At 41.0% G+C, this 22,023-nt stretch overlaps 1 protein-coding gene across 1 annotated transcript in view; it reads left to right on the forward strand.

The window, feature by feature from the left end:
* The window catches only part of TENT4B (terminal nucleotidyltransferase 4B), a 284,658-nt gene that overhangs the window by 182,450 nt on the left and 80,185 nt on the right, over positions 1-22,023 (forward strand). The window contains exon 6 of the mRNA XM_053715720.1: positions 9,836-9,962. Coding sequence (XP_053571695.1) covers positions 9,836-9,962 — 127 coding nt within the window. The remainder of the gene's footprint in view (positions 1-9,835; positions 9,963-22,023) is intronic.

The raw sequence follows: 22,023 nt of genomic DNA on the forward strand, positions 1-22,023 counted from the left end.
CCCTGAGGGTGTCGTTCGTTTTAAAGTGATCTGGGTCTCTGGTCCAGGGCCCCGCAGGATTAGTTCCGGCCTAGTAAGCCGTAGGCTTGGAGTTTTCTTAAGAGACTTATGATGCTACGGACTGGTTCGGGATGCCCCAGTTTTTTCAGGGAGACTATGTTTGGACATAGGGGCTAGCTCATTGAGCTTGCAAGCAGGAAGGCCAGGGTTCATATCCACCTTCGGGACCTGGTTTCAAACTTTAAGGCCTGACTTGTCCTTTGGACGGAGTGTGCTCCTTTTCATGGGGGTTTTCTCTGTGGATTCAACAGTGGTATCTGGTTGCTTTTTTATTCGGTCCTTATTCGGCATCTTGTCTTGGGGCATGTGTGCTGTTCTTATATGTGCCCTCCCCTTTGAGGGGGTGGCTTGTCTTTCTTAAGACCTGGGGTTTTCTCTCTCTGAAAGGTCATTGTCCTGCCCTGTGTGTAGGAGGTTGGAACAAGTGGCTTTTGTTTCGGTAAAGGAAAGCAGTCTGCTGCTCTGTGGAATGTTCTGTTCCAACTGTTGGAAATTGAAATCTCAATGTAGAGACTAAGAGAGTTGTGACAGGTCTTTCTAAGGATCTATTGCACTTTCTCTGTTCCAGGTCTTAGGGGGTTCTCCTTGGGAGTGCCTTATTGGAGGAGCGGATTGGGTTGGCACCTGTTGGGGTGGGTGAATCCCCCCATTATTTCCTGTCCCTGGGGGCCTGTGGTTGGGGTCTTTCTGTTCTGGTCTATCAGTCATGCCTGCCGCTTGGGTTGGTCCGGTGTTTGGAGCAGGATCTGTGATCTGTTGCTCTGCTAATCTTCCTCAGGTCATTCGAGGTACAGTGAGCCTCTTTGAGGTTCTGTTTTTTTCTCCACGTTCAAAGATCTGTGGGAAGTACTGGCGGCTCTTGGATAGCCTGCGATGTTATCCACTGGTTGGTGGATGCTTAGCAGCCTGAAGGATCCTATTTCAGCTGCTCCTTATTTGCCCTGCAAGTATTCAAGTTTGTGCATCAGTGTTTTGTCTCCAGGGGTTGTACGTCAGGTGTTCACCTTTCTAAGCTTGCTGCACGAGGTTCGGTTCTGAAAATTGAGATATTCAGAGCTACCTTTTTACGACTCTGGGGACCTTCGTCTTCAGTCGTCTTAACTAGAGTGCGGTTGCACTGTGTTAGGGGAAGATTCTCTTCTCTGTTCAGACTCCCGGCCTTAGTCTGTTTCTGTATCTCTGGGGTCTGGGCGTTGCCTCCCCCTGTTTCTACGAGACTGGTTGGGTCTCTGTTAGCCTGACCCGGTTTCTCAGGTTTTTGCTCTGTTTAAGGACTTATTGTGCCCTTTTTTTCTGGAGTTCCTTATGCTTGTTTTCGCCGTGTATTTTCTTCTTCTAGTAAGGGGTGTGTTGTTTGAAGACTGACTGCTGGGCGACAGGGTCTCCTGGAGGCTGTTGGGTCAGTTGCGTCTAGTTCCTGTGGTCTCTAGCAAGGCTTGTGGACTATCTGTTGGTCAGTGTCCTTGGGCCTTTTTTCAAAAGTTGTTCTTAGCTTCAGACGAAGAGGGATTTTGTTGGGTAGGGGTTTTTCAGGTCTGGCTCTTGTACCCTCCCGTTTTAGCATTCAGTGTCCTCTATAGCTTGAGAATTGTTTTCCTAAAAGTAATGAATGCAGCTGTAGACTCTTTCCATTTATGAAGAAAATCTTAAATTATGCTTACCTGATAATTTTCTTTTCTTCAGATGGAAACAGTCCACAGCTCCCCTTCCTTTTTTTTGTGGGGCGTCTATCATTTTGTTCTTCTAGCACCTTTTCACCCTGATATGTCTTCTACTGTTCCTTGTTCCCTCGGCAGAATGACTGGGGGATGAGGGAAGTGGGGCAGGTATTTAAGCCTTTGGGTAGGGTGTCTTTGCCTCCTCCTGGTGGCCAGGTTCTGAATTCACAAAAGTAATGAATGCAGCTGTGGACTCTTTCCATCTGAAGAAAAGAAAATTATCAGGTAAGCATAATTTAAGTTTTTTGAGTAAACCTCATGCACCTCTATATACTTTTGTGTAATTCTTTTTCCATTTTTCTTCTGCTGAATGTCTGCGGATTATGGGTAACGGAAGTTACACTTAACGGCTTTGCTGGGATGCTCTTTGCCTCCTCCTGCTGGCCAGGAGTTGAATATCCCACTAGTAATGAAATCGTGGACTCTCTCCATGCCCGGAAAGAAAGAAATGTATCAGGTAAGCGTACATTTTGTTTTAAATACTGGTGCACAGGCTCTTGCAGGATATTTGCATATGCTGCTGAAATACAGTAATAACTTTTTACTAGTAGCATTTTTGCTAAAGGAAGTTTATTGCAGAAATGCTTATATTTAAAATGCAATTTTAACCTTTCTATTACTTTTAACTATTTTTCCCTCCCTTTTTCGTGGTGGTCTTGTGGACTTCACAGCTTGGGTAAAGGATCCCACATATGATTGTTCGTGGACTCTCACCATCTTATGAAAAAAACAAGTGTATGCCTACTCAATAAATTAATTTCTTTCATGATGGTGAGAGTCCACGAGACCCGCTCTTGTTTTTTCCGTAATAGTTGGCAGCAGTACCAGTTTGCACTTTTTAGCCTGCTTTTTCTTTTCCTACGTTTTCTCCTTTCTATTGGCCATATGTATGACCAATAAATTATTGGAAAGTAGGAGTATTTAAGCTCTGTTGTGTGGGGTGTTTTTCCACCTCCTGTAGAGTTGGACTTTAATCCCACTGAATGATGTTATGGCTCGTGGACTCTAACCATTGTATACAAAAATTAATTTATCAGGTCAGCATACATTTTGTTTTTATTAACCAAAACAGGCTCCCATCAATTTGAAAATGATATTTAAAAGTAACCATTAGCTGTTTATCACGGATTCATTATTAGATGTTAAATAAATAAATTTGCAATGCTTAAGAGACTGAAGAGGTTTTAAAATGTAGAGATTAGTGCTATGCACACTGTAGGTTGCAAATTCTTCAGATAATAGTGCCATTTCATCAACATCCCTCAAAGAAATAAGATTTTTAAATAATCTTCTTCTAAATGTACAATGGAAAACATGTTGTATTAAGATCTCTAGGAGAAAGAATAACTAAAATAAATATAAAATGGAGCTGTCTGAGCAATAACGTTTTTCTCTTTCTAGATAGCTACCTTGGAAGGGCCCAATAGCTCAAGGTTCTTCAAACTACGAGTCAAGACCCATTGCTGGGTCTCGACTTGTCTGTGGTGTGTGTCTGTGCTCTATAAAAGTGTTGTGTGTGTATGAGAGTTTGTGTAATTACCTTTTTACAACACTCGGGAATAAATAGACATACATTTTAGTCACTTTGCCAAAAATTGCAGATATCTTGTGGTATATTACTTTAGAAATGTTCAGACCAAGCATACAATAGGGTCATGTGGTATCATTGCACTGGGTGTTGGGGAAAAAAGTTTAAAGGATTACTTTCTGTTATAATTTTTAAGCTAAACAACTAACATATTAAAGTTAATAAACATTAATTAAAACCTACTGACCTATATTTCTTTCATGTAATTAGCAAGAGTCCATGAGCTAGTGACGTATGGATATACATTCCTACCAGGAGGGGCAAAGTTTCCCAAACCTCAAAATGCCTATAAATACACCCCTCACCACACCCACAAATCAGTTTTACAAACTTTGCCTCCTATGGAGGTGGTGAAGTAAGTTTGTGCTAGATTCTACGTTGATATGCGCTCCGCAGCAGGTTGGAGCCCGGTTTTCCTCTCAGCGTGCAGTGAATGTCAGAGGGATGTGAGGAGAGTATTGCCTATTTGAATTCAATGATCTCCTTCTACGGGGTCTATTTCATAGGTTCTCTGTTATCGGTCGTAGAGATTCATCTCTTACCTCCCTTTTCAGATCGACGATATACTCTTATATATACCATTACCTCTACTGATTCTCGTTTCAGTACTGGTTTGGCTTTCTACTATATGTAGATGAGTGTCCTGGGGTAAGTAAGTCTTATTTTCTGTGACACTCTAAGCTATGGTTGGGCACTTTTATATAAAGTTCTAAATATATGTATTCAAACATTTATTTGCCTTGACTCAGGATGTTCAACGTTCCTTATTTCAGACAGTCAGTTTCATATTTGGGATAATGCATATGAATAAATCAATTTTTTTCTTACCTTAAAATTTGACTTTTTTTCCCTGTGGGCTGTTAGGCTCGCGGGGGCTGAAAATGCTTCATTTTATTGCGTCATTCTTGGCGCTGACTTTTTTGGCGCAAATTTTTTTTTCTGTTTCCGGCGTCATACGTGTCGCCGGGAGTTGCGTCATTTTTGACTTTTTTTTGCGCCAAAAGTGTCGGCGTTCCGGATGCTGCGTCATTTTTGGCGCCAAAAGCATTTAGGCGCCAAATAATGTGGGCGTCTTTTTTTGGCGCTAAAAAATATGGGCGTCATTATTGTCTCCACATTATTTAAGTCTCATTATTTATTGCTTCTGGTTGCTAGAAGCTTGTTCACTGGCATTTTTTCCCATTCCTGAAACTGTCATTTAAGGAATTTGATCAATTTTGCTTTATATGTTGTTTTTTCTATTACATATTGCAAGATGTCCCAGATTGACACTGAGTCAGAAGATACTTCTGGAAAAACGCTGCCTGGTGCTGGATCTACCAAAGTTAAGTGTATCTGCTGTAAACTTGTGGTATCTATTCCTCCAGCTGTTTTTTGTAATGAATGTCATGACAAACTTGTTAATGCAGATAATATTTCCTTTAGTAATGTTTCATTACCTGTTGCTGTTCCATCAACATCTAATACTCAGAGTGTTCCTGTTAACATAAGAGATTTTGTTTCTAAATCCATTAAGAAGGCTATGTCTGTTATTCCTCCTTCTAGTAAACGTAAAAGGTCTTTTAAAACTTCTCATTTTTCAGATGAATTTTTAAATGAACATCATCATTCTGATTCTGATAATGATTCCTCTGGTTCAGAGGATTCTGTTTCAGAGGTTGATGCTGATAAATCTTCATATTTATTCAAAATGGAATTTATTCGTTCTTTACTTAAAGAAGTATTAATTGCATTAGAAATAGAGGATTCTGGTCCTCTTGATACTAAATCTAAACGTTTAAATAAGGTTTTTAAATCTGTAGTTATTCCAGAAGTTTTTCCTGTTCCTGATGTTATTTCTGAAGTAATCTCCAGGGAATGGAATAATTTGGGTAATTCATTTACTCCTTCTAAATGTTTTAAGCAATTATATCCTGTGCCATCTGACAGATTAGAATTTTGGGACAAAATCCCTAAAGTTGATGGGGCTGTCTCTACTCTTGCTAGACGTACTACTATTCCTACGGCAGATAGTACTTCTTTTAAGGATCCTTTAGATAGGAAGATTGAATCCTTTCTAAGAAAAGCTTACTTATGTTCAGGTAATCTTCTTAGACCTGCTATATCTTTAGCGGATGTTGCTGCAGCTTCAACTTTTTGGTTAGAAGCTTTAGCGCAACAAGTAACAGATCATAATTCTCATAGCATTGTTAATCTTCTTCAACATACTAATAATTTTATTTGTGATGCCATCTTTGATATCATCAGGGTTGATGTCAGGTATATGTCTCTAGCTATTTTAGCTAGAAGAGCTCTATGGCTTAAAACTTGGAATGTCTTCTAAGTCAACTTTGCTTTCCCTTTCTTTCCAGGGTAATAAATTATTTGGTTCTCAGTTGGATTCTATTATCTCAACTGTTACTGGAGGGAAAGGAACTTTTTTACCACAGGATAAAAAATCTAAAGGTAAATTTAGGTCTAATAATCGTTTTCGTTCCTTTCGTCACAATAAGGAACAAAAGCCTGATCCTTCACCCACAGGAGCGGTATCATTTTGGAAACCATCTCCAGTCTGGAATAAATCCAAGCCTTTTAGAAAACCAAAACCAGCTCCCAAGTCCACATGAAGGTGCGGCCCTCATTCCAGCCCAGCTGGTAGGGGGCAGATTACAATTTTTCAAAGAAATTTGGATCAATTCAATTCACAATCTTTGGATTCAAAACATTGTTTCAGAAGGGTACAGAATTGGCTTCAAGATAAGGCCTCCTGCAAAGAGATTTTTTTTTCCCCGTGTCCCAGTAAATCCAGCGAAGGCTCAAGCATTTCTGAAATGTGTTTCAGATCTAGAGTTGGCTGGAGTAATTTTGCCGGTTCCAGTTCTGGAACAGGGGCTGGGGTTTTATTCAAATCTCTTCATTGTACCAAAGAAGGAGAATTCCTTCAGACCAGTTCTGGATCTAAAAATATTGAATCGTTATGTAAGGATACCAACATTCAAAATGGTAACTATAAGGACTATCCTGCCTTTTGTTCAGCAAGGGCATTGTATGTCCACAATAGATTTACAGGATGCATATCTGCATATTCCGATTCATCCAGATCACTATCAGTTTCTGAGATTCTCTTTCCTAGACAAGCATTACCAGTTTGTGGCTCTGCCGTTTGGCCTAGCAACAGCTCCAAGAATTTTTACAAAGGTTCTCGGTGCCCTTCTGTCTGTAATCAGAGAACAGGGTATTGTGGTATTTCCTTATTTGGACGATATCTTGGTACTTGCTCAGTCTTCACATTTAGCAGAATCTCATACGAATCGACTTGTGTTGTTTCTTCAAGATCATGGTTGGAGGATCAATTTACCGAAAAGTTCATTGATTCCTCAGACAAGGGTAACCTTTTTAGGTTTCCAGATAGATTCAGCGTCCATGACTCTGTCTCTGACAGACAAGAGACGTCTAAAGTTGATTTCAGCTTGTCGAAACCTTCAATCACAATCATTCCCTTCGGTAGCCTTATGCATGGAAATTCTAGGTCTTACGACTGCTGCATCGGACGCGATCCCCTTTGCTCATTTTCACATGCGACCTCTTCAGCTCTGTATGCTGAACCAGTGGTGCAGGGATTACACGAAGATATCTCAATTAATATCTTTAAAACCGATTGTACGACACTCTCTGACGTTGTGGACAGATCACCTTTGTTTAGTTCAGGGGGCTTCTTTTGTTCTTCCGACCTGGACTGTAATTTCAACAGATGCAAGTCTGACAGGTTGGGGAGCTGTTTGGGGGTCTCTGACAGCACAAGGGGTTTGGGAATCTCAGGAGGTGAGATTACCAATCAATATTTTGGAACTCCGTGCAATTTTCAGAGTTCTTCAGTCATGGCCTCTTCTAAAGAGAGAATCGTTCATTTGTTTTCAGACAGACAATGTCACAACTGTGGCATACATCAATCATCAAGGAGGGACTCTCAGTCCTCTGGCTATGAAAAAAGTATCTCGGATACTGGTATGGGCGGAATCCAGCTCCTGTCTAGTTTCTGCGGTTCATATCCCAGGTATAGACAATTGGGAAGCGGATTATCTCAGTCGCCAAACGTTACATCCGGGCGAATGGTCTCTTCACCCAGAGGTATTTCTTCAGATTGTTCAAATGTGGGGACTTCCAGAAATAGATCTGATGGCTTCTCATCTAAACAAGAAACTTCCCAGGTATCTGTCCAGATCCAGGGATCCTCAAGCGGAAGCAGTGGATGCATTGTCACTTCCTTGGAAGTATCATCCTGCCTATATCTTTCCGCCTCTAGTTCTTCTTCCAAGAGTAATCTCCAAGATTCTGAAGGAATGCTCGTTTGTTCTGCTGGTGGCTCCAGCATGGCCTCACAGGTTTTGGTATGCGGATCTTGTCCGGATGGCCTCTTGCCAACCGTGGACTCTTCCGTTAAGACCAGACCTTCTGTCGCAAGGTCCTTTTTTTTCCATCAGGATCTCAAATCCTTAAATTTAAAGGTATGGAGATTGAACGCTTGATTCTTAGTCAAAGAGGTTTCTCTGACTCAGTGATTAATACTATGTTACAGGCTCGTAAATCTGTATCTAGGAAGATATATTATAGAGTCTGGAAGACTTACATTTCTTGGTGTCTTTCTCATCATTTTTCTTGGCATTCTTTTAGAATTCCGAGAATTTTACAGTTTCTTCAGGATGGTTTGGATAAAGGTTTGTCTGCAAGTTCCTTGAAAGGACAAATCTCTGCTCTTTCTGTTCTTTTTCACAGAAAGATTGCTAATCTTCCTGATATTCATTGTTTTGTACAAGCTTTGGTTCGTATAAAACCTGTCATTAAGTCAATTTCTCCTCCTTGGGTTTGAATTTGGTTCTGGGGGCTCTTCAAGCTCTTCCGTTTGAACCTATGCATTCATTGGACATTAAATTACTTTCTTGGAAAGTTTTGTTTCTTTTGGCCATCTCTTCTGCTAGAAGAGTTTCTGAATTATCTGCTCTTTCTTGTGAGTCTCCTTTTCTGATTTTTCATCAGGATAAGGCGGTGTTGCGAACTTCTTTTAAATTTTTACCTAAGGTTGTGAATTCTAACAACATTAGTAGAGAAATTGTGGTTCCTTCATTATGTCCTAATCCTAAGAATTCTAAGGAGAGATCATTGCATTCTTTGGATGTAGTTGAAATATTATGTTGAAGTTACTAAGAATTTCTGAAAGACTTCTAGTCTATTTATCTTTTCTGGTTCTAGGAAAGGTCAGAAGGCCTCTGCCATTTCTTTGGCATCTTGGTTGAAATCTTTAATTCATCATGCTTATGTCGAGTCGGGTAAAACTCCGCCTCAAAGGATTACAGCTCATTCTACTAGGTCAGTTTCTACTTCCTGGGCGTTTAGGAATGAAGCTTCGGTTGATCAGATTTGCAAAGCAGCAACTTGGTCTTCTTTGCATACTTTTACTAAATTCTACCATTTTGATGTGTTTTCTTCTTCTGAAGCAGTTTTTGGTAGAAAAGTACTTCAGGCAGCTGTTTCAGTTTGATTCTTCTGCTTATAATTTCAGTTTTTTCATTATAAGATTTAAACTTTATTTTGGGTGTGGATTATTTTTCAGCGGATTTGGCTGTCTTTATTTTATCCCTCCCTCTCTAGTGACTCTTGCGTGGAAGATCCACATCTTGGGTAGTCATTATCCCATACGTCACTAGCTCATGGACTCTTGCTAATTACATGAAAGAAAACATAATTTATGTAAGAACTTACCTGATAAATTCATTTCTTTCATATTAGCAAGAGTCCATGAAGCCCACCCTTTTTGTGGTGGTTATGATTTTTTTGTATAAAGCACAATTATTCCAATTCCTTATTTTTTTTTATGCTTTCTCACTTTTTTCTTATCACCCCACTTCTTGGCTATGCGTTAAACTGATTTGTGGGTGTGGTGAGGGGTGTATTTATAGGCATTTTGAGGTTTGGGAAACTTTGCCCCTCCTGGTAGGAATGTATATCCCATACGTCACTAGCTCATGGACTCTTGCTAATATGAAAGAAATGAATTTATCAGGTAAGTTCTTACATAAATTATGTTTTTCTCCAAAACGAAGTTTCATGACGTTCTAAAAGTTATATCTTTTATTCGCCGATGATGTCACGTTATCCTGCCCACTATTTTCAGCACTGCATGTTCAAAATACTTAAACCAATAACTTTGTGTTTAAAGCGCCATTTTGAAACCTAGGTATTGTAAACGGATTGGACAGAGCAAAGGATACCCACGGAGTGGGTTTGGAAAACAATTAAATTTGCAGACAAGATTTCTGACATACGGTAGAGATATGTTAATGAAATGCTATTGATAAAAAGCGTATCTGGGGTAGTTAGTTAGTAACAGGCATAGAAAATATTTACTTACAGTGGCCCTTTAATGAACCCTGCAGTAGAGCAATAGTAATTTATCAGCATGTGATTTAAATACATTGTCTCTTTTCTGTCTAAGGTAATGATGTGGGCCGGAGCTCATACGGAGCTATGCAGGTGAAGCAAGCCTTTGATTATGCATATGTCGTCTTAAGTCACGCTGTCTCTCCAATTGCCAAGTACTATCCTAACAATGAAACGGAAAGGTAAAAGTTTGCTCTGTATATAAGGAGGGGAAAAATTAGGTGCCTGTGAAATGAAGGCTATTAATGGCTATGGCAATAGTGTTAAAGTACAGTTATAAACAATGATGCAGTCAGTACACTGCTCTACAAAGAAATGGTAAATCACAGGTGTCAGATTTGGTATAGGCAAACTTTATTAACGATTTTTGCAAAAGATATTTTTTGATCCTAAAAATACAAGTAAATAACCTTTCAAATCAAAACCAGCATAAAGTGGTTTACTCCAATAAACAAAAAAAAGTTGCATTCGCTTGGTAGTGTTCTATTTCAATCGTAATGAGCTGTTCGTGGCAAGAAATAAAGAAAAAACTAATTACCTGGGCTACTATAGGGTGTTTTAAAATGTATTAGATTTTTTTTCATGTATTTCTTTTTTTTTAAAATATTCCTATACTGAGTAAAAAATATTCTTATTCTTGAGGTAACGTTAGTAATTATCAGCCACTGAGCAATCAGCCCTTAAAGGGACATTAAACACTAAATTAAATGCTAGATAGAATTATGCTGTCATAGAAAAGATTAGTCTGAGATTAACATGAAAATGTGTTTTTTTTTTTAAGTTTTATTAGTTGTTTAAATAGTGAGAAACTAAGTGTATAGTTTTAATGTCTATAAAACAATGTGAGCTGCGATGTTGTAACACTGGTTACTTTCTCTGCTGTGGCCAATAAGGGACAGTTATAAGTAGGTCACTAGAGTGTACAGCCAAAGGCTGTGTGGAATATAACAGTGTTCTGCACTTCCATTTCTAACAGGAACTAAAATCTCACAATTTTAGAATAGAATCACATTCAAAATCATGTTAAATAGGAGTCAGTACACACCTGTCATCATTTAAAGTGCCTCTGATTAACCCCAAATAAAGTTCAGCTGTTCTAGTAGGCCTTTCCTGACATTTTGTTAGTCGCATCCTACAGCAAAAGCCATGGTCCGCAGAGAGCTTCTAAAGCATCAGAGGGATCTCATTGTTAAAAGGTATCAGTCAGGAGAAGGGTACAAAAGAATTTCCAAGGCATTAGATATACCATGGAACACAGTGAAGAAAATATGGTGCAACAGTGACATTACCAAGAACTAGATGTGCCTCCAAAATTGATGAAAAGACAAGAAAAAACTGGTCTGGGAGTCTGCCAAGAGGCCTACAGCAACATTAAAGTAGCTGCAGGAATATCTGGCAAGTACTGGCTGTGTGGTGCATGTGACAACAATTGCCCATATTCTTCATATGTCTGGTCTATGGGGTAGAGTGGCAAGACGGAAGCCTTTTCTTACAAAAAAAAACCATCCAAGCCCGGCTAAATTTTGCAAAAACACATCTGAAGTTTCCCAAAAGCATGTCACAAAAGGTGTTCTGGTCTGATGAATCCAAAGTTGAACTTTTTGGCCATAATTCCAAGAGATATGTTTGGCGCAAAAACAACACTTATAAGTGCGCAAAACTAAATGCTAAAGTAAATGGTATAAAAAGAGGAATGTATTCAGCTGCTATGGTCTTATACTTAGAATTTAGAGTGTATAACCATGTGCGTCTTTAAAATAATTTAGCTATAAGGAATAATTCTGTCTCAAACTTAAGGGTAAATATATTTATTTAATTAGAGCTCAAAAAATTGTTGAATGAGCTCGTTTTTATAAACATGAAATAAAACACATTTGAAATGCAAGGATAAAATTTATGTAAATCTGATTCCCAAAAATAAACTCAAAACAATTAAACAAAACTTAAAAATACTTAATCTACAAAAAGCTTTAATAGTACATCTAATATTTCATAGCATATCTAATAATGACCGGTCCTAACTAATAAACCTTCTAAACAATAAATACATAAAAATAAAATCACAAAGACAAAAGATTAAAAAGTTGCTCTTTTAGCCCAAATAGAAACTTTTAGACAGGCTCCCAAATGAAGGTGTATATCCAGACAAAGCGTCCTTCACGAGCTTTCCACAAAACGGAGTATACGATAAGTCTTCTGGATTCTCCCGGCTTGTTCTGAATAGTGTATGGCGTCTAGGTGAAAGACAGAAGCGTCCGCTTAAATAGGTGTTTGATATTTATAAAACAAACAAATATCGATAAAGGTGGAAAAAGTTCTGAAATAATTTCTTTGTCTCATTTTTTTACATCACAGAAACCTGACATTTTAACAGGGGTGTGTAAACTTTTTATTATATATATATATATATATATATATATATATATATATATATATATATATATATATATATATATATATATATATATATATATATATATATATATATATATATATATATATACATACATACATACATACATACATACATACATACATACATACATACATACATACATACACACACACACACACACACACACACACACACACACACACACACACACACACACACACACACACACACACACACACACACACACACACACACATACACACACACACATACACACACACATATACACACACACATATACACACATATACACACACACATATACACACATATACACACACACACATACATATTTATATTAGCATCTAAAAGTTTCATGCCTCTCTAAGACCCAGTTGCACTTCCTAGAAGATTCAAAATAAACCACTTTTATTTTTTATACGTAGGCAGTTTTCAGATGTCACCCTTTAGTACTGAGAAATACTAAAACAAAATAAAAATAAAATGTATTCATGTAAGGTTGTGATAATTAACTCAAAATGTAAATGTTTATGATTCATATATAGCATGCAGTTTTAAACAACTTTCCAATTTACTTCTGATGTCTAATTAGCTTTGTTGAACAGCATACCCAGTGAAGCTCAGGAGCAGCAATGCACGGCTGGGAGCTAGCTGTTGATTGGTGGCTGCACATATATGCTTCTTGTTACTGGCGCACCTGATATTCTGCTAGTTCCCTGTAGTAAAGTGCTACCCTTTTAACAAAGGAGAATATGACGCAAATGTGATAATAGGAATACATTTGAAAGTTGTTTAAAATTGAAGGTTTATATGAAACCTGGAAGAAAAATTTTGTATTTCATGTCCCTTTTTAATCTAACAGGCTCCAAGTCTGCACTGGCATAAGCTAAGGATTTTATTTAATTACGTATTTGCAACAAATTGTTCTTTCTCTTGTAAGGTGTATCCAGTCCACGGATCATCCATTACTTGTGGGATATTCTCATTCCCAACAGGAAGTTGCAAGAGGACACCCACAGCAGACCTGTCTATATAGCTCCTCCCCTAACTGCCATACCCAGTCATTCTCTTGCAACTCTCAATAAGCATGGAGGTAGTAAGAGAGAAGTGGTGAAATGTAGCTGTTATTTTACTTCAAGCAAAAGTTTATTATTTTTAAATGGTACCGGAGTTGTACTATTTTGTTCCAGGCAGAAAAATAGAAGAATCTGCCTGTGATTTCTATGATCTTAGCAGGTTGTAACTAAGATCCATTGCTGTTCTCACACATGACTGAAGAGAGAGATAACTTCAGCGGGGGAATGGCGTGCAGGTTATCCTGCTATGAGGTATGTGCAGTTAAGATTTTTCTAGAAGATGTGAATGCTAGAAAATGCTGCTGTTACCAAATGTATGTAAGGTAAGCCTGAATACAGTGATTTAATAGCGACTGGTATCATGCTTACTTTCGGAGGTAATACTCTTTTATATTTACAATATAAAACGTTTGCTGGCATGTTTAAACGTTTTTATATATACTTTGGTGATAAAACTTTATTGGGGCCTAGTTTTTTCCACATGTCTGGCTTAAATTTGCCTAGAAACAGTTTCCTGAGGCTTTCCACTGTGTTACTATGAGTGGGAGGGGCCTAATTTAGCACTTTTTTGCGCAGTAAATTTTACAGACTGAGACATCCAGCTTCCTCCAGGAGTCCCCTGAATGCTATAGGACATCTCTAAAGGGCTCTTAGGCTTTCCAAAGTCGTTTGTTGGGGAAGGTAGGCCCACAGCAAGGCTGTGGCAGTTGGTGTGACTGTTAAAAAACGTCTATATCGTTTTTTTTATCCGTTTTTGAACTAAGGGGTTAATCATCCATTTGCAAGTGGGTGCAATGCTCTGTTAGCTTATTATACACACTGTAAAAATTTCGTTGATTTACTGCCTTTTTTCACTGTTTTTCAAATTCTGACAAAATTTGTTTCTCTTAAAGGCACAGTACCGTTTTTTATATTTGCTTGTTAACTTGATTTAAAGTGTTTTCCAAGCTTGCTAGTCTCATTGCTAGCCTGTACAAACATGTCTGACATAGAGGAAACTCCTTGTTCATTATGTTTAAAAGCCATTGTGGAACCCCCTCTTATAATGTGTATCAAATGTACTGATTTCACTTTAAGCAATAAAGATCATATTCTGTCTTTAAAAAATTTATCACCAGAAGAATCTGACGAGGGGGAAGTTATTCCGACTAACTCTCCCCACGTGTCAGATCCTTTGACTCCCGCTCAAGGGACTCACGCTCAAATGGCGCCAAGTACATCTAGGGCACCCATAGCGTTTACTTTACAAGACATGGCGGCAGTCATGGATAATACACTGTCAGCGGTATTAGCCAGACTACCTGAATTTAGAGGAAAGCGAGATAGCTCTGGAGTTAGACGAAATACAGAGCATACTGACGCTTTAAGAGCTATGTCTGATACTTCCTCACAATATGCAGAAGCTGAAGAAGGAGAGCTTCGTTCTGTGGGTGATGTTTCTGACTCAGGGAAGATGATGCAACCTGATTCTGATATCTCTACATTTAAATTTAAGCTTGAACACCTCCGCGTGTTACTCAGGGAGGTTTTAGCTGCTCTGAATGACTGTGATACAATTGCAGTGCCAGAGAAATTGTGTAGACTGGATAAATACTATGCAGTGCCGGTGTGCACTGATGTTTTTCCAATACCTAAAAGGTTTACAGAAATTATTACTAAGGAATGGGATAAATCAGGTGTGCCGTTCTCTCCCCCTCCTATTTTTAGATAAAAATGTTTCCAATAGACGCCACCACACGGGACTTATGGCAGACAGTTCCTAAGGTGGAGGGAGCAGTTTCTACTCTAGCAAAGCGTACTACTATCCCTGTCGAGGACAGTTGTGCTTTCTTAGATCCAATGGATAAAAAGTTAGAGGGTTACCTTAAGAAAATGTTTATTCAACAAGGTTTTATCCTACAGCCCCTTGCATACATTGCTCCTGTCACTGCTGCTGCGGCGTTCTGGTTTGAGTCTCTGGAAGAGGCCTTACAGGTAGCGACTCCATAGGATGACATACTTGACAAGCTTAGAGCACTTAAGCTAGCCAATTCTTTTGTTTCGGATGCCATTGTTCATTTGACTAAACTAACGGCTAAGAATTCTGGTTTTGCTATCCAGGCGCGCAGAGCGCTATGGCTTAAATAATGGTCAGCTGACGTTACTTCAAAGTCTAAGCTGCTTAACATTCCCTTCAAGGGGCAGACCCTATTCGGGCCTGGTTTGAAGGAGATTATTGCTGATATCACTGGAGGAAAAGGTCATGCCCTTTCTCAGGACAGGTCCAAATCAAGGGCCAAACAGTCTAATTTTCGTGCCTTTCGAAACTTCAAGGCAAGTGCGGCATCAACTTCCTCTAATGCAAAACAAGAGGGAACTTTTGCTCAGTCCAAGACGGTCTGGAGACCTAACCAGACCTGGAACAAGGGTAAACAGGCCAAAAAGCCTGCTGCTGCCTCTAAGACAGCATGAAGGAACGGCCCCCTATCCGGTAACGGATCTAGTAGGGGGCAGACTTTCACTCTTCGCCCAGGCGTGGGCAAGATATGTCCAGGATCCCTGGGCGTTGGAAATTATATCCCAGGGATATCTTCTGGACTTCAAGGCTTCCCCCCCAAAAGGGAGATTTCACCTTTCACAATTATCTGCAAACCAGATAAAGAGAGAGGCATTCTTACACTGTGTACAAGACCTCCTAGTTATGGGAGTGATCCATCCAGTTCCAAAGGTAGAACAGGGACAGGGATTTTACTCAAATCTGTTTGTGGTTCCCAAAAAAGAGGGAACCTTCAGACCAATTTTGGATCTAAAGATCTTAAACAAATTCCTCAGAGTTCCATCATTCAAGATGGAGACTATTCGTACCATCCTACCTATGATCCAGGAGGGTCAATACATGACTACAGTGGATTTAAAGGATGCTTATCTTCACATTCCGATACACAAAGATCATCATCGGTTTCTCAGGTTTGCCTTTCTAGACGGGCATTACCAGTTTGTAGCTCTTCCCTTTGGGTTAGCTACAGCCCCAAGAATTTTTACGAAGGTTCTGGGGTCGCTTCTGGCGGTCCTAAGGCAGCGGGGCATAGCAGTGGCCCCTTATTTAGACGACATCCTGATTCAGGCGTCAAACTTCCAAATTGCCAAGTCTCATACGGACATAGTGTTGGCATTTCTGAGGTCGCAAGGGTGGAAGGTGAACGAGGAAAAGAGTTCTCTATATCCCCCCTCACAAGAGTTTCCTTCCTAGGGACTCTTATAGATTCTGTAGAAATGAAAATTTACCTGACGGAGTCCAGGTTATCAAAACTTCTAATTTCCTGCCGTGTGCTTTATTCCATTCCTCGCCCTTCGGTGGCTCAGTGCATGGAAGTAATCGTCTTAATGGTAGCGGCAATGGACATAGTGCCGTTTGCACGCCTACATCTCAGACTGCTGCAACTATGCATGCTCAGTCAGTGGAATGGGGATTACACAGATTTGCCCCCTCTACTAAATCTGGATCAAGAGACCAGGGATTCTCTTCTCTGGTGGCTATCTCGGGTCCATCTGTCCAAAGGTATGACCTTTCGCAGGCCAGATTGGACAATTGTAACAACAGATGCCAGCCGTCTAGGTTGGGGTGCAGTCTGGAACTCCCTGAAGGCTCAGGGATCGTGGAGTCAGGAGGAGTCACTCCTTCCAATAAACATTCTGGAACTAAGAGCGATATTCAATGCTCTTCAGACTTGGCCTCAGCTAGCGACAATGAGGTTCTTCAGATTTCAGTCGGACAACATCACGACTGTTGCTTACATCAATCATCAAGGGGGAACAAGGAGTTCCCTAGCTATGTTAGAAGTCTCAAAGATAATTCGCTGGGCAGAGTTTCACTCTTGCCACCTATCAGCTATCCATATCCCAGGTGTAGAGAACTGGGAGGCGGATTTTCTAAGTCGACAGACTTTTCATCCGGGGGAGTGGGAACTCCATACGGAGGTGTTTGCACAATTGGTTCATCGTTGGGGCAAACCAGAACTGGATCTCATGGCGTCTCGCCAGAACGCCAAGCTTCCTTGTTACGGATCCAGGTCCAGGGACCCAAGGGCAACGCTGATAGATGCTCTAACAGCGCCTTGGTCCTTCAACCTGGCTTATGTGTTTCCACCGTTTTCTCTGCTCCTTCGTCTGATTGCCAAAATCAAGCAGGAGAGAGCATCGGTGATCTTGATAGTGCCTGCGTGGCCACGCAGGACTTGGTATGCAGATCTGGTAGACATGTCATCCTTTCCACCATGGACTCTGCCGCTGAGACAGGACCTTCTACTTCAAGGTCCTTTCAACCATCCAAATCTAATTTCTCTGAGGCTGACTGCCTGGAGATTGAACGCTTGATTTCTCCAACATAGGTGTGTCCGGTCCACGGCGTCATCCTTACTTGTGGGATATTCTCTTCCCCAACAGGAAATGGCAAAGAGCCCAGCAAAGCTGGTCACATGATCCCTCCTAGGCTCCGCCTACCCCAGTCATTCTCTTTGCCGTTGTACAGGCAACATCTCCACGGAGATGGCTTAGAGTTTTTTAGTGTTTAACTGTAGTTTTTATTATTCAATCAAGAGTTTGTTATTTTGAAATAGTGCTGGTATGTACTATTTACTCAGAAACAGAAAAGAGATGAAGATTTCTGTTTGTATGAGGAAAATGATTTTAGCAACCGTCACTAAAATCCATGGCTGTTCCACACAGGACTGTTGAGAGCAATTAACTTCAGTTGGGGGAACAGTGAGCAGTCTTTTGCTGCTTGAGGTATGACACATTCTAACAAGACGATGTAATGCTGGAAGCTGTCATTTTCCCTATGGGATCCGGTAAGCCATGTTTATTAAGATCGTAAATAAGGGCTTCACAAGGGCTTATTAAGACTGTAGACTTTTTCTGGGCTAAATCGATTCATTATTAACACACATTTAGCCTTGAGGAATCATTTATTCTGGGTATTTTGATATAATAATATCGGCAGGCACTGTTTTAGACACCTTATTCTTTAGGGGCTTTCCCAAATCATAGGCAGAGCCTCATTTTCGCGCCGGTGTTGCGCACTTGTTTTTGAGAGGCATGACATGCAGTCGCATGTGAGAGGAGCTCTGATACTTAGAAAAGACTTTCTGAAGGCGTCATTTGGTATCGTATTCCCCTTTGGGCTTGGTTGGGTCTCAGCAAAGCAGATACCAGGGACTGTAAAGGGGTTAAAGTTAAAAACGGCTCCGGTTCCGTTATTTTAAGGGTTAAAGCTTCCAAATTTGGTGTGCAATACTTTTAAGGCTTTAAGACACTGTGGTGAAAATTTGGTGACTTTTGAACAATTCCTTCATGTTTTTTCGCAATTGCAGTAATAAAGTGTGTTCAGTTTAAAATTTAAAGTGACAGTAACGGTTTTATTTTAAAACGTTTTTTGTACATTGTTATCAAGTTTATGCCTGTTTAACATGTCTGAACTACCAGATAGACTGTGTTCTGAATGTGGGGAAGCCAGAATTCCCATTCATTTAAATAAATGTGATTTATGTGACAATGATGCCCAAGATGATTCCTCAAGTGAGGGGAGTAAGCATGGTACTGCATCATTCCCTCCTTCGTCTACACGAGTCTTGCCCACTCAGGAGGCCCCTAGTACATCTAGCGCGCCAATACTCCTTACTATGCAACAATTAACGGCTGTAATGGATAATTCTGTCAAAAACATTTTAGCCAAAATGAACACTTATCAGCGTAAGCGCGACTGCTCTGTTTTAGATACTGAAGAGCATGACGACGCTGATAATAATGGTTCTGAAGGGCCCCTAACCCAGTCTGATGGGGCCAGGGAGGTTTTGTCTGAGGGAGAAATTACTGATTCAGGGAACATTTCTCAACAAGCTGAACCTGATGTGATTACGTTTAAATTTAAGTTGGAACATCTCCGCATTCTGCTTAAGGAGGTATTATCCACTCTGGATGATTGTGACAAGTTGGTCATCCCAGAGAAACTATGTAAAATGGACAAGTTCCTAGAGGTCCCGGGGCTCCCAGAAGCTTTTCCTATACCCAAGCGGGTGGCGGACATTGTTAATAAAGAATGGGAAAGGCCCGGTATTCCTTTCGTCCCTCCCCCCATATTTAAAAAATTGTTTCCTATGGTCGACCCCAGAAAGGACTTATGGCAGACAGTCCCCAAGGTCGAGGGAGCGGTTTCCACTTTAAACAAACGCACCACTATACCCATAGAGGATAGTTGTGCTTTCAAAGATCCTATGGATAAAAAATTAGAAGGTTTACTTAAAAAGATGTTTGTTCAGCAGGGTTACCTTCTACAACCAATTTCATGCATTGTCCCTGTAGCTACAGCCGCATGTTTCTGGTTCGATGAGCTGATAAAGGCGGTCGATAGTGATTCTCCTCCTTATGAGGAGATTATGGACAGAATCAATGCTCTCAAATTGGCTAATTCTTTCACCCTAGACGCCACTTTGCAATTGGCTAGGTTAGCGGCTAAGAATTCTGGGTTTGCTATTGTGGCGCGCAGAGCGCTTTGGTTGAAATCTTGGTCAGCTGATGCGTCTTCCAAGAACAAGCTACTTAACATTCCTTTCAAGGGGAAAACGCTGTTTGGCCCTGACTTGAAAGAGATTATCTCTGATATCACTGGGGGTAAGGGCCACGCCCTTCCTCAGGATCGGCCTTTCAAGGCAAAAAATAAACCTAATTTTCGTCCCTTTCGTAGAAATGGACCAGCCCAAAGTGCTACGTCCTCTAAGCAAGAGGGTAATACTTCTCAAGCCAAGCCAGCTTGGAGACCAATGCAAGGCTGGAACAAGGGAAAGCAGGCCAAGAAACCTGCCACTGCTACCAAGACAGCATGAAATGTTGGCCCCCGATCCGGGACCGGATCTGGTGGGGGGCAGACTCTCTCTCTTCGCTCAGGCTTGGGCAAGAGATGTTCTGGATCCTTGGGCGCTAGAAATAGTCTCCCAAGGTTATCTTCTGGAATTCAAGGGGCTTCCCCCAAGGGGGAGGTTCCACAGGTCTCAGTTGTCTTCAGACCACATAAAAAGACAGGCATTCTTACATTGTGTAGAAGACCTGTTAAAAATGGGAGTGATTCATCCTGTTCCATTAAGAGAACAAGGGATGGGGTTCTACTCCAATCTGTTCATAGTTCCCAAAAAAGAGGGAACGTTCAGACCAATCTTAGATCTTAAGATCTTAAACAAGTTTCTCAAGGTTCCATCGTTCAAGATGGAAACCATTCGAACTATTCTTCCTTCCATCCAGGAAGGTCAATTCATGACCACAGTGGATTTAAAGGATGCGTATCTACATATTCCTATCCACAAGGAACATCATCGGTTCCTAAGGTTCGCATTCCTGGACAAGCATTACCAGTTCGTGGCGCTTCCTTTCGGATTAGCCACTGCTCCAAGGATTTTCACAAAGGTACTAGGGTCCCTTCTAGCTGTGCTAAGACCAAGGGGCATTGCTGTAGTACCTTACTTGGACGACATTCTGATTCAAGCGTCGTCCCTTCCTCAAGCAAAGGCTCACACGGACATTGTCCTGGCCTTTCTCAGATCTCACGGATGGAAAGTGAACGTGGAAAAGAGTTCTCTATCTCCGTCAACAAGGGTTCCCTTCTTGGGAACAATAATAGACTCCTTAGAAATGAGGATTTTTCTGACAGAGGCCAGAAAAACAAAACTTCTGGACTCTTGTCGGATACTTCATTCCGTTCCTCTTCCTTCCATAGCGCAGTGCATGGAAGTGATCGGTTTGATGGTAGCGGCAATGGACATAGTTCCTTTTGCGCGCATTCATCTAAGACCATTACAACTGTGCATGCTCAGTCAGTGGAATGGGGACTATACAGACTTGTCTCCGAAGATACAAGTAAATCAGAGGACCAGAGACTCACTCCGTTGGTGGCTGTCCCTGGACAACCTGTCACAAGGGATGACATTCCGCAGACCGGAGTGGGTCATCGTCACGACCGACGCCAGTCTGATGGGCTGGGGCGCGGTCTGGGGATCCCTGAAAGCTCAGGGTCTTTGGTCTCGGGAAGAATCTCTTCTACCGATAAATATTCTGGAACTGAGAGCGATATTCAATGCTCTCAAGGCTTGGCCTCAGCTAGCGAGGGCCAAGTTCATACGGTTTCAATCAGACAACATGACAACTGTTGCGTACATCAACCATCAGGGGGGAACAAGGAGTTCCCTAGCGATGGAAGAAGTGACCAAAATCATTCTATGGGCGGAGTCTCACTCCTGCCACCTGTCTGCTATCCACATCCCAGGAGTGGAAAATTGGGAAGCGGATTTTCTGAGTCGTCAGACATTGCATCCGGGGGAGTGGGAACTCCATCCGGAAATCTTTGCCCAAGTCACTCAGCTGTGGGGCATTCCAGACATGGATCTGATGGCCTCTCGTCAGAACTTCAAAGTTCCTTGCTACGGGTCCAGATCCAGGGATCCCAAGGCGGCTCTAGTGGATGCACTAGTAGCACCTTGGACCTTCAAACTAGCTTATGTGTTCCCGCCGTTTCCTCTCATCCCCAGGCTGGTAGCCAGGATCAATCAGGAGAGGGCGTCGGTGATCTTGATAGCTCCTGCGTGGCCACGCAGGACTTGGTATGCAGATCTGGTGAATATGTCATCGGCTCCACCTTGGAAGCTACCTTTGAGACGAGACCTTCTTGTTCAGGGTCCGTTCGAACATCCGAATCTGGTTTCACTCCAGCTGACTGCTTGGAGATTGAAC

The sequence above is a fragment of the Bombina bombina genome, chromosome 1, assembly GCF_027579735.1.
Source record: "Bombina bombina isolate aBomBom1 chromosome 1, aBomBom1.pri, whole genome shotgun sequence".
Classification (NCBI taxonomy): domain Eukaryota; kingdom Metazoa; phylum Chordata; class Amphibia; order Anura; family Bombinatoridae; genus Bombina; species Bombina bombina.